At 38.7% G+C, this 13,849-nt stretch overlaps 1 protein-coding gene across 2 annotated transcripts in view; it reads left to right on the top strand.

Moving 5' to 3' along the window:
- Positions 1-13,578, top strand: part of DENND3 (DENN domain containing 3) — a 115,208-nt gene extending 101,630 nt beyond the window's left edge. The window contains exons 19-23 of one of the 2 annotated variants that reach the window (XM_056823010.1): positions 974-1,134; positions 2,687-2,823; positions 7,214-7,332; positions 7,434-7,571; positions 10,375-13,578. In XM_056823010.1, coding sequence (XP_056678988.1) covers positions 974-1,134; positions 2,687-2,823; positions 7,214-7,332; positions 7,434-7,571; positions 10,375-10,575 — 756 coding nt within the window. In that variant the 3' untranslated portion in view covers positions 10,576-13,578. Of the gene's footprint in view, positions 1-973; positions 1,135-2,683; positions 2,824-7,213; positions 7,333-7,433; positions 7,572-10,374 lie in introns of both variants that reach the window. The other variant, XM_056823009.1, reaches the window with a different exon arrangement.
- Positions 13,579-13,849: the final 271 nt, after the last annotated feature.

Here is a 13,849-nt window from a genome sequence, read left to right as displayed (position 1 = left end):
GTTTCATTATCTGTAAAATGGGGATAATAATAGTATCCACAACACAGGAGTGTTGGGAAGATCAAATGAGATGATATATGTGTGTGTGTGTGTATAGAACTTTGCTCATATTTTTTCTATCCAGTAATTTAAAATAAAAAATTTAATTACTTTTACGTGTTTTGAGAATTAAATCAGACTACTTCCAACCAAACTCACAAATAGAGCAATCATCTCACGAATAGGCAGCATCATTCTTCTATACTGTTAGACTGTCCTCTTTTTGGGGGGCTGCATTTTTATGTCTCAAATGCTAAGAATAATTGCTTATTTCCTAATTTGAAGAATCATCTTTGGTAATTTAATGAGTCAAATGCCTGCCATCTTTTTGGTCCCAAACATAGAACATTAGTTGATGTACCAACATACCCAAAGTCTAGACTTACTATTGGTCCTTCCAAGTTCAGGGACCTCCCTGTAAGCCATCTTTAGATCTCAGATTAAGAACTCTGATTTAAATCTTCTATCATCTAAACATCTTCATTTCCTTGAAATGACCTCTGTATATAATGTTCTCAAGATCTTTTTACTATCTTCTGGGTGCTTCCTCACTTACGGAGTCTCCCATCTCAGCAAAGAAAGGAGAGAATGGAATTTTCTCAGTTCTCCCCCTGCCCAGAAAAATTAGATTCTGAAAGGCAGAAGTGATTGAAGGGAGTGAATTCCAGGTATAAAAAGACAACCTGTTCAGTGTTCATCTGTAGTCCTTTGAATAGATTAAACTGTATGTAAATGGCTAAGTGAAAAGTAATATTTTATTGGTTTCCATCAATTAAATCAGTTTCAATGCCACTTAATACAAATTAAAAATCATTAATTTTTAACATTATTTTAAAGCTGTGAAATCAGTCAAAAATTCTAAATCTCTCTTCAGATAGAATTTTCATTTTTGTTCATTTTTTAATGAAATTCCAAACCTCTTTGCCTCTTGCAGAATTGTATGCTGATGGCGGAACAGAATCAAGTTTGGATTGGCTCTCGGGACTCCATTATTTATATTATTAACATTCATAGTATGTCCTGTAACAAGCAACTCACTGATCATCGCTCTAGCATCATGGATTTAATTGTAGAAGATGGAAACAAGGAATCTAGGTAAATTAAGGCAGAAGAGAGTGAAATAATTGGTGTATATTTTGGTAAGGATCAAAATACTAAAAAAAAAAGAAAAATGTTATAAAATCTGTTTCTGAAAAGAGGTCATAATCTAGATTGTCTTTATGACTATAAAAATAGGAAGCAATTTTTAATGACCTTTTCCCCTCTTTGCCAACAAATTTGAAAATATTAAATTCTAAATAGGACTTTAGATCTTCTAGTTCAATGGTTATCACACCCAAATAGAAATGGATCCCTGTGGGCAGCAGATGGACTTAGGAAACCGCAAATTAACATTATCTATGTTGTATTGTATTTTTGTCTATTGTGTTAAAGTGTCCCAATTACATTTTAATGTGATTCATGAATGCCACAAGTTTGACACCTCTCACCTAGTCCAATCCCAATATTTCCCAGTAAAGATGCTGGGAAAGATGAAGAGACTTGTAAAAAATCAGAAGCAAAACACAAGGCCTGGAGACAGAAGGAACTGGGTTCAAATTTTATCTCAGACACTTTCTGGCTGTATGACTCTGGGCTAGTCACTTAACCCCATTTGCTGAACCTTTGCCACTCTTCCATCTTAGAATTGACACTGAGCCAGAAGAAAAAGGTTTAAAAAAATAAAATCAAAAGCAGAACCAGACTTAGGATCCTGGTGCCTTAACTATCATTCAGTGCCATCTTATGAAGATAGGACCACATCATGGTGGGAAAGAGCTTAAATGCACAGATCACATTTATCCTCTTTCCCACCATGATGCAGTCCTGTCTAGAATAATGAAAACTTTATTTACATTGGTTCATTCACATTAAAGTTGTTAACATGAAAATGAAAAACAAAGGGGGGAAAGATAATACACTGTCTTCATTAGAATCTATCCAGAAGGGCTCTTTTGTGGGTCTCTGGTTTATTGTTCATGTTAAAAATTAACTTCAACATCATAAATTATATTTTAGCTTTTCAGTTGTTGGAGGTTTTGTTTGTATTGGACAGGGATTCTTTCTAAAGCCATTCTTTTAAGAAGATTTCAATGACTGTCTAAATGTTTCAAATATTTAGACCCTCTGACTGAAAGGGCTATTGGGAGGAGGGCACTTTGTAGACTGAAAATGTTTTAGAAGGGGCAATTATTATTATCACCAACATCGTCCCCGGAAGAGTTTAGTGTAAGTCCTTATAATAGGATGTAAAATATTGCCTACAAGTCCTAGATTCATAAGCCCCTAAGTCAGAAGCTGAAAGGTCCCCAGAAGTGATCTAGTCCAGCCCCCTTATTTTACAGAGGTGGAAACTGGGACCAAGTGACTTCTACACTGTCACATCTAGATAGTAAACATCAGAGGGAGGGACAGGAAGCAGCTGTCATCCTAACAAACCAACATCCAGGTCCTGACTTGATTAGATTTAAGTAAGTTCTTGGTCTTACCAAATTGTTCTCCTTATTCCTCAGGATCGATATATATACAGTTTTATCCAGGGATAATTTATATTCTCTCTTAAATATATATAAAAATAAGTCCTCAAATTTGTATTCTTTAACAGCAGCAGTGAAGTCTATTCATGCAGTCTGGATGGAGTAGTCATTGCTTGGAATGCCAGCACCCTGAAAGTGAATAGGAGATTTCACCTACCCTGTCAGACTCTGACTTCTATTAAACTTCACAATGGCCGTCTTTGGTGCTGTAAGTCCAGTGATGCACATGCAAAAATATGTTTTTGGAACTAACTTAGCTTTGTGGTTTTATTTAAGTTCACTCTCACTCTTCAGTCTGCAAACTGTCAAGCATTTATTAAGCCCTTACTACATGCTGGGGATTTAAATAAAAATCCGGACAGCCCCTGCCCTCAAGGAGCTTATATTCTGAGGGAGGAGACAAAATGAAAGGAACTAATTATATATATTATATATCTTAGCACTTAGATTCTTTTCTGTTTTTATTTTCATAAAACTAGTTATTCTCTCTCTGTCTTCCCTTCCCTTCTCTCTCCTCCCTCCCTCCTCCATTATTCCTTCCTCCCCTGCCTCTTCTTGGCTCCCCTCTCTCCCCTTTTCTACCCCTATCTTTTTCTGTCTCTCTTCTTCTTCTCCTCCTCCTCCTCCTCCTCCTCCTCCTCCTTCTTCTTCCTCCTCTTCTTCTTCTTCTTCTCTCTCTCTCTCTCTCTCTCTCTCTCTCTCTCTCTCTCTCTCTCTCTCTCTCTCTCTCTCTCTCTCTCTCTCCTTCCCCCCCTTTTCTACCCTATCCATCTTTCCATCTCTCTTTCCCTGACTCTCTCCTCCTCCTCACTCCTTCCCATCTTCCCCTAGTAGGAAGTTTTTCCAAGTTAAAAATCTTCATTTGTTTTAACTAATCCTCATAGCGAATGGTGTTTAAGTTCTTTTGCCAGGATGTTGCTTTTGGTGAGACTAACAGGTTTTAGTTTGTTTTGTGTGTCTAACTAAGAAGCAGAGAAGCTGAAATAGAGTTCTGGTCTAATAGTTTCCAAGACAATAACACCCAATTGTGGTTTAAGGTTTACAAAGCTCATTTTGTCTCATCTAATCCTTACACCAGCTTTGTGAGATCACTAATATGTGGGTTAATAATCCCATTTTATGGAGAAAGAAGCTGAGACTCAGTGACTTGCCCATGGTTAAATAGCTGGTAGACATCAGAAATGAGATTCAAACTTGGGTCTCTTCTGATTCCCGATTCAGCCTTTGTTCTACTTTCTCACATTTTCTCTAAACCTAAATCAAATTTAGCTTTTGCTCATTTCTCAACCGCTCGAATTAGTTATTTTAACCCAATAGTTGTCATTAAAGGTCGAATTGAGGTTCGTGACATAAAATCACAGGAAAAAAGTAGCCAAGCACAGCCTCCCTAACATAATTAATTGATTGTGTGAACTCGTGACATCCCTCAAAATGACATTACAGAGAACAGTTGCTTCCAGGGGAACACCATTATAAATGGGGATCATTCTAACAGGGACTGCGGGGTTTCACAACATCAGGCTGTTGTAACATATTAAGAACATCGTTGTAAAACAGCGTTGCTCAGGAAACATCATGCAGGGCTATAAGAATCTATTTAAACTGTTCCCCAAAGACAGTCATCAATCTTCACTGAATTTGCTGCTTTAAACATCTTCAGCTAGAGGAGGTTGTCAGGCTCTCTGCAGCGTCCCCCACGCTGGTTCCTTTCTCACTGTTTCCACTCCTGCCGGTCTATGCCCTCGTCACCCCCTGAATTACTCCAAGAGCTCCTTAATGGTTCTTCTCATCCCTAATATTGGTCGGTCAGTCAACAAACATGTTGGGGCATTGACTTCATGCCAGATACTGTGCTAAGTCCTGGGTATCCAAAAAGAAAAAAAAGGAAGAACATTGTCCCTTACCTTCAAGGAGCAGAATATGGTACATATGAGATATATCCAGGAATAAGTGGAAGGTGATCTTGGAGGGATGGGGCTGGGGGATGGCCAGGAAAGATTTCTTTTAGAATTTGAGACTTACAGTTTTTAGGTGGTTTTGGGTCTATAGCCAAGAAGCAGAGAAGTTGCAATAGTTTATTTGACAATAATATCGATTAGGGCTTTAAGGTTTGTGAAAGTCATTTTGCCTAATCTAATCCTTACACCAGCCTTGTGAGATCACTAATATGGGGGTTAATAATCCCATCTTAGGGAGAAGGAAGCTGAGGCTCAGTAACTTGCCCATGGTTATACATTTTAGAATGGAGAATTTAGAATTTGAGAATTTAGGATTTGAGCCAAATCCTGGAGGAAGCTAGGAGGTGGAGGTGAGGAGGAAAAGCATTCACTTCTTATCTCTCCTTCCTTATGCTACCAAACTAATCTTCCTTATTCAATTCAATAAACATTTATTAAGCACCTACTGTGTGCCAGGTACTATATTAGCTGCTGGAAACTCAAAGGTAAAAAATTAGTCTTTATCCTCTAGGAACTTACTGGAAAGTCTTATGCAAATATCTGGTCATATCATGTACTTGGAAGAGGAGGAGGAAGCAGGCATTCATGTAGTACCTACTATGTGCTAGGCACTGTGCTAAGTTCTTTTACAAATAATATCTTGTTTTATCCCATGGTAGAGTCGGGAAAACTGGAGCTCAAATCTGGCCTCTGATGCTTATTGGCTTATTAAGTCACTTAACTTCTGTTTGCCTCAATTTCCTCATCTGCGAATGGGAATACTAATAGCACTTATTTCTCAGGGTTGTTTTAAAGATAAAATGAGACAATAATTATAAATCTATTAGCATGGTGCCTGGCACATAGTAAGAGCTATATAAATATTATCTATCATCATTATTATTGTTGTTATTGTCATTAATTTTGATTCTCATTACAACCCTACCCTAAGGGCTATTATTATCCCATTTTACAGTAGAGGAAACATAAGCAAAAAGATTAAATGATTTGTTCAGGGTCACACATGTTAGCTTAAATATCTTCAATGGATCTTTATTGGCTGACTTGTAAAATTCAAACTCCATTACTTGTCATTGAAGGCTTCCCATAGCAGAAGAATGCAGCAGCCGGGCAGGGCTGGGGCTGAAGCCGGAGAATGATCTTAGGAGGAGCTAAAAAGCCTTGGAGAAATGTGGCTTAGAAATCATTATCTAAGCTATCTTTTTTTTTTTAATTTGAGAAGTTCTCATCCAATCTAGTGGTTGCCAAACTGTTATAATTAAAATTATTTTCTCTGCTAAAAGTATTATATTTTTAGAGGTTTATTAAAGATTACAAAATAAAGAAAATACAAAATAAGAAAGCACATGCAACCTATATCTTGCCTGCTAGGTAGAGAGCCGTGTGCCTAGAAGTGGAAGCTGAGAGAGAGACAAGTAGGTGGTACAGTCAGTTTAAATACCCCTTTTGTTCTCTGCCCAGATGAGGACCTCAGTTGAGATTTTAGGGAATTCTGGGAACTACCAAGAACTTCTGGGAATTGAAGTTTGGGGTTCAAATCTCCATTTTACACCCTCCTTCATGTCCTCCATGGCCTCGTCAAGCTAAGTTTTCCTGAACCCCTGGATCATGTCTTGTGTTTCTCCTTGTGCTTTCTGCCATGCTGTTCCTTATACATATTCAGTCCTTCCCTGCCTCCCCTTATTCAGACTTTTTCTTGGTCTTTTTTTTTTAATAGTTGTATCCAAAGATCAGTTTCATATATATATAGATAAAATTTTATTTCACATGTGTATATATAATCTTATTTCATATATATGTGTGTGTATGTATATATATATGTGTGTGTATGTGTGTGTGCATATATATACATATATGTATGTATATAGTTTGTTAAGTTACTTTGGCCAACTGCCATTTGCTTGGATGAATCAGGAAGGCAGTTCTGCAGTGAAGCAGACATTTAGGGGCCAAGCGACAAGGGCATCTGCCAAACCCTCTCCAAAGTGAAGCAGGAGACAGTTGAGATTCCTTGGTCCTCATCATCCTTGTGTAAAGATTAAAATTAATATACAATAACTATTATCCTTTATAAAGTTTTATTAATAATAACTAAAGCAAAAGAACTGCCTGAACTCAGCCCAGTCACAGGTCAAAGAGTGAGCCTGTGGGAGGAGCTACTGCCACTTAAATATAATCACGTAATCACACAAACATGGAGGCACTGGAGAGATTAAAGGGAATTTTGGGAAATACTAAGGGGCTTCTGGGAGATGAATCCAAAGATTCTAATTAATACACTTGAAAGCCTCCAGGGATCTCTGCCACCCCCTCCATGATGCCCGCTGCCGCCTCTCCTCTTCCATCCTCCAGGACCACCTGATTTTGCCCCATTCTGACATGCCTCCTGCGAGGGACACATGGTAGAGTTTCCTGGGTTCTCATCTCTCCCTGCTAAACTCCACCTTCATGAGGCCACAGATCGTACCTTGATGAAACTTCTCTCTCCCAATACCTCCTGTTATTGTTCAGTCATTTCAGTCACTCCAATTCTTCTTGACCCTGTTCAGGGTATTCTAGGATGTGTTTTCTCAGAAACGTGGGATCTGGATGTGCCCACTGTGAATGGCTCTTTTTTCTTTTTCTTTTTCAACACTATAGGTATAGGCCACAGCATTATGGTTGTGACAACAAATGGATTTTTTCGGCAAGAACTGAAAATTGATGAGCTTTCTAAGGAAATATCCACCTCCTTCCTCTGCTTCCAGCTGGTTCCCGAGGTACTTCAGAGCAGTTCATTGTGGGACGTTATTGCCAGAGCCAATATTGCTTAGCCGTAAAATGCCAGAATAAAAACTTCCTACTCTTACTTGTATTTTAGCAAGATCAGGTCTGGGCGGCATGTGCTGGACACACGGACATATACGTCTGGAACATAAAGGATTTCTCAAGGCCACCTCATCAAATTCAGCTTCAAGACTGTTCTGAAATCAGCTGTATGATCAAAGTGAAGAACCAGGTATAAACCTTGTCACTGTCATTCGTCAGAATCATGGGGTCAGTCCCAGACCAGGGGCACCGCTGTAGAGAGCTTTCCATTCAGGACACAGGAGATAGGGAGAAACCGTAGATTATTGAGTGTGGGAGGGGTTAACATGATTAGATCTTTAGAAAAGTCACTCAGGCCACTCAGTTAAGGCTGTTGGAATTGGGCAAGACTGAATGTGGGCAGATCAGAGAAGAGAGTGTTGTCTTGGCCATGCCAGGAGATGCTAAGCCTGATCTAGAGGCGATGGTAGAAGAGGAAAGGAGAGGTTAGAGAAACTCCGGAGAGAGAAATGTCAAGATCTGGCACCAGATTGGCTATGTGGGGAAAAGTCAAGGATGACACCAAGGTTCTAGACCTGGGCGATTGGAAGGATGTGGTGGTACCCTTGGTGGTTAGAGGGGATCAGAGACAAGAGTTTGGGGGAGAGATGAGTTTTGTTCTGAACATGTTGCATTTGATACGTCTAGTACAAAATGCCCAGTAGGCAGCTGGTGGTGAAAGGCTGGAGAAAATAAGAGAATTTTGGGTCATGTGAGCCATGGGTACAACCACAATTTGTGGGATAAAAGTCCACCCTAAAAATCCCATGAAACAAAAACTCACAACAAAAGTGAGGAGCAGTCAGACAAGCGGGAGGAGAACCAAGTGAGAGCATCCAGAAAAAGGGTGAAGCCGATCCTGTCCAATACTTTTAGAAGGGTCAGGAAGGATTCATATTGAGAAGACGGTGATTAAGAAATCAAATGCTTGTTCCTTCCAAAGTCAACTGGATAAGGAAAGTGAAAGAGCTTTAGAAAAATGATTAACAGTCCCATAAAACATAAGAGGGAACCGTGGAATAAGGGCAAGAACGTCATTCAACCATATGACTTTGAGGAAATCATTTCTTCATTCTGAGATGGTTTCCTCATCTGTTAATTGGGAATAATTACCTCATGTCACAGAATTATTAAGGGAGAAGTGCTTTGTTATCTGGATATATTTAAAAAAGTATTTTCTAAATATAACCAACCCATTGCTCAAAACTGAGGTTCTGAGTTCACATGGTCTGGATTCAGTCTTGGAGACTTCTCAGTAATTTTCTCGGATATACACACCATGTAGGATTTACAACCAGGAACATCAGGATTTAATTCATGCCTAGCTCTCCCTTAAAAAAAAAGGGAAAAGAAGTGTTCTCACGAACACAATCAGAATAATAAAAAGTTAATTGTTAAGACAGGTTATACTTAACTCAATAGAAAATCATAGGACTCATACTCAACTCCATAAAGAGTCAAAAACATTTTCCTTTAAAAGTTCCACCTTCTCCAGGTATCTGCACTCCCCTGGATTTACAGAATCCCCAAATAAAAAGATTTAAATTGTTCCTTCTTCAGATGTCATCACCGTTTCTGCTTTGGGGTGGAGATGGGAAGGAGAATGCATTCTCTAAATGTATCTTCATCATGATGGTGATTATTTCATTGCTATTGTTTTCCCCACGTGCCTTCTTGCTTATGAGAATTGTTACCTTCAACATTTAGATCACCTTTGCCGATTTTGGTTGTGGAGGGCCTATTCCAGAATTAATCAGTTCAGAATTATTATCGTGTTTTCATTTGTACTGGTGGTGTCTGCAACTGGAATGTAAGTTCGTAGTAGAGAAGGAGCTCTATCATATATATGGTGGATAAAATGCTTTTGGATGATGGTGGATATAAAATGCTTTTTTAAAAAATATCAGTTCATGATGGAGTCTTGAAAGCAGATCAAATATAACTTTTTGACTTTCTTTTTCTTGTTTTTTTGTTTTTACTTTTTTTGGTCTGTTTTCTTTTTCTTTTTTTTCCCCTCTGTTTTCTTTTAAAATGTTGCTTTTTAGGGGGCAGCTGGGTAGCTCAGTGGATTGAGAGCCAGGCCTAGAGACGGGAGGTCCTAGGTTCAAATCTGGCCTTAGACACTTCCCAGCTGTGTGGCCCTGGGCAAGTCACTTGACCCCCATTGCCTAGCCCTTACCACTCTTCTGCCTTGGAGCCAATACACAGTATTGACTCCAAGACAGAAGGTAAGGGTTTAAAAAAAAAAAGTCACTTTGTCATTTTCAGTCATATTCAACTTTTCATGATCCCTTTTTGGTTTTTTTGTTTGTTTGTTTGTTTGGTTGGTTTTTTTGGCAAAGACACTGGAGAATTTGCTATTTCCTTCTCTAACTCATTTTACTGAAAACTGAAGCAAACAGAATTAAGTGACTTGCCCAGGATCACACAGCTAGTAAATGTCTTAGATTATATCTGAACTCAGATATTCTTGACTCTATTCTTGGCCACCATCCACTGTACCTTTAGCTGCAACACAGCTAATATGGAAATGTGTTTTCAGTGACTTCATATGTATAATTTCTGTCAAATTGTTTGCCTTCTCAAGGGAGGTAGAGAATTTGGAACACCAAATTTTGAAAAACAAATATTTTTTTTTAAGTTTTACATGTAATTGAAAAAAAGTAATTTTTTAAAAACCCTTACATTCTGTCTTAGAATCAATACTGTGTATTGGTTCCAAGAAGAGTGATAAGGCTAGGAATGGGGGTTAAGTGACATGCCTAGGATCACACAGCTAGGAAGTGTCTGAGGCCAGATTTGAACCTAGGACCTTCCATCTCTAGGCCTGGCTCTCCATCCACTGAGCCACCCAGTTGCCCTCCCAATAAAAATATTTCAAAAAGACAATTCTCTTATCCTATCCCTAGATGTTAACTCATGTTTTTCTTCTTCTTCTTCTTCTTCTTCTTCAGATCTGGGTTGGCAGCAAAGGACTGTCCCAGGGGAAATACAAAGGAAAAATCTATGTGATTGATGCTGATAAGAGAACTGTAGAGAAAGAGTTGGTGGCTCACGCTGACATGGTAAAGGCTTTGTGTTCGGCAGAGGACCGATATGTGCTGAGCGGTTCAGGCAGAGAAGAAGGAAAGATTGCTATTTGGAAAGTTGAATAATTTTTAGCACTTTCAGATGCATTTCCTACAGATTGTCAGTAGGGTGACCAGAAAATAGGACCATTGAGGAGTATTTTAAACTCTAAAATTTGTACCTTTGTGGTTGCTGTACATTTATCACATTTTTTTTAATGGAAAGAAATGGAAGAACCTTTAGAAGTCCTTTAGTCCAGCTCATTCATTTTCAGAAAAGGGAAGTTACTCATTTAAAGTCATAGAACTGTGACCAAACTCCACCATGATATTGCTGAGACAATCGCCACTTTTGCCAGGTTAAATTCCACTCTGGTCCCTTTCCTGGTATAGCAAATGGACCAAGACTTCTATTTGCTCCAAGATGATCCCCTCAGTGAATTCTTGGCTGTGCTTGAAAATTCTAGTAACAATGGTGCTAGGACTTGTAAGAGTCAATTGGAAAACTTTCTGACCAAATCCTAGAGAGACTCTGCCGTGTCCAACCGTCAGACCGTGTCGTGGGTCTACTTGCAGAGCCACAGGTTTGTGATTAAAAGCTTTATGTTTTTATTTAAATTTTAGATGAATTTCATGAGCTTGCTTACTTTTGTCATTCAGTCTTCCATAGCTGTCACCCGTCCCCATCTAAGATCAAGCTCATGATTCCCCTGTGTAGACAGCCCAGAAATGACCATTGGAGCTGGCTCTTTGGGTTACACACCTATGTCCAATGCCCAAGTTTTTTAAGTACCTCCTCACTTGTGTCATGAAGGAAGCTTCATAAATATTTTTTAGTTTCTATACTCATTACTTGAATAATAAGATTCTTTCATAAGGGCAGCATTTTAAAAGCACACCCATAAAATTTACTTTTAAATATTGTATAGCCCTCGGGTTGGGTATTAATCTCACCTACATAGAAGCTGTCTACCAGGAATACAGGGACAACTTGAGGGTTTTTCTGTGCTTAATTACATTTGTATATGGTGCTGCAAAAATAAAGGAGAAGGGAGTTCTGGGAAGAGTACATCAATGTTAAAATGTTGATATTTCAGTAATTCAATTATCTCTTTTCACTGGTCTCAGTCTCTCTCTGATTACAAACTGAACTTCCTCAGTTCTTTAGCAGACAGTTTCATAGGTTGTTATAACTACCCCACCACCACCACCACCACCCCCGGCCCAAATACCCTGCCAGCGTTCTAGGAATGATAGTTGTACTTGACTGGGCTAGTGCTCAGACTGCAAACACCCAGCTGCCTTTAAAGGTATAGAACTTATGTGACCCTGGGCAAGTCACTTAACCCCCATTGGCTAGCTCTTACCACTCTTCTGCCTTGGAACCAATATACAATAGTGATTCCAAGATGGAAGGTAAGGGTTTTTTAAAATCAATCAATCAATCAATCAATAAATGAGCAAACAAACAAATAAATAAATAAATGAAAATAAAAGTATGGAACTTTGGGAGCTTGCCTTTTTCTGGCACGACCTTCAAGCCCCTCTGGCTCACCGCCATGCCATGAGAAGCCATGATAGAAGGACTTTCATGGAGATTGAAACAATTTTTCAAAGAATTCTTATGGTGGAATGGCATTCTTTTATTGGCAAAATCCAGGACAAAGTCAATGTGATGGAAACAACTGGTTTTGGGGGTCCATTGGAAGGATTTCTACTTTGGACATGTAATACTTGTAGTATTAGAGAGAACCCCATCCCCATGTGAGTATCCATCGCAGGTATTTGCATTCCACCTGCCATTGGAACCCTATTTGGGCGCCACTTGTCACAGGTTCCCAATGAAATGTGTTTAGTGGATGGAAACAAGATTTGCTTTTAACAAACCTGTTTGGGACTCTCCATTATGTCAGACATAATGGATGAAAATAGAAATCTTGAGTCTAAGGTCCATATGTCCAGGCATTATGATCCAGGTATTTAGACAAAGCCAATCATTTTCCCATTTTTTTCTTTCTCCTCCCACCACCTCCTCGCCCCAAAGAATCCAAAATGTTGAGTTTTTACATACATGACCTTTATATGTAGGTCTTCCTAACCCAGTACCAGTAATTGATCCCTCAAAAATAGAACACTGGGTGATAAGAGTGGCTAGATGTGGTACAGTGAGTAGAGGGCTGGACTTGGAGTCAGGAAGACGTGAGTTCAAAGCCTGCTTCAGACACTTCTTAACTTTGTGATTCTGGGCATGTCGCAACCCTTTAAACTTTAATTTCCTCATCTATGAAATGGGGATAATAAGAGCACCTACCTCCCAGGGTTGTTGTGAGGATCAAATGAGGTAACTTGTTAAGCACTTTGCTATCTGTCGTTATCGTCAGAGTGATATTCCTTATCTCAGAGGATCAGCATGAGAAATACGTGAGACAACTTATGTAAAGTGAACACATCGCTGTCGCTTTACAGAAACTTGGTTCCACAGAAATGACATTAGGCATGGACACATCAATCAATCAATAAGCATTTAAGTGCCTGATGTGTGCCAAGCACTGTGCTAAGTGTGCTGGAGATATAAAAAGAGGCAAAAAAGGGGCCCTAGACTCAAGACACTCAATGAGCACTCGCTACCTAATAATGTTCTGGCGAGAGAATGGTAAAATCTGGTTATAATGACAGTGATATTATTGCTGGATGACCTCATCATTGCCTTTTCTTATGAGGTGTGCCTGTAAATGTGTCTGAAGCTTAGGGTTACCATAATGTAATAGCTGGTAATTTATGAGGATGTTATTTCAGTGAAAGTATAACTTTCCTATTTTAAATCATGAATTCTATGCACACAGAGGGTGTTTTAGCTGTTACCAGCATTTTAAAAATGGTGTTTTGGAGACTTCCAGCCTTACAGATGATTCTACTGGATTCTGAGATGAAGGGAAATAAATGTGTTGTGTCCAAGGTTGTAAATAATTTTTAAAAAAGAAAACTGCTTTTGTAAACAAAACAAAATCTGAATAGTTTAAACTATTTAATAACATGCCATGTATACTTCATTGACTAAACCTATCTCCAATAAAACATTTATTTTATAAATATTGAGAACTGGTTTCTTTATTTTCTCTAATTTTAGTTTCAAAAGTAAGTCTTGCAGTTGTATAGTATTTGCTATAGTGATGAGAGCACTGACCTTGGAGTCAGAAGACCTTGTTTTAAGGCCCTAGTTCTGCCTTAATTTCTTCATCTGTAAAATGAGGTTAACACAAATGAGACAATATACCTAACTTCTTTGTAACTTGCAAAGTCATTTTTCATGGCCCCATTTGTAGTTTTCCTGGCAAAAGATACTGGAATGATTTGCCATTTA

Source organism: Monodelphis domestica, chromosome 3 (genome assembly GCF_027887165.1).
Source record: "Monodelphis domestica isolate mMonDom1 chromosome 3, mMonDom1.pri, whole genome shotgun sequence".
NCBI lineage: Eukaryota > Metazoa > Chordata > Mammalia > Didelphimorphia > Didelphidae > Monodelphis > Monodelphis domestica.
Note: the sequence above shows the minus strand (reverse complement) of the source record. Positions and strands in the feature narration are given on the sequence as shown.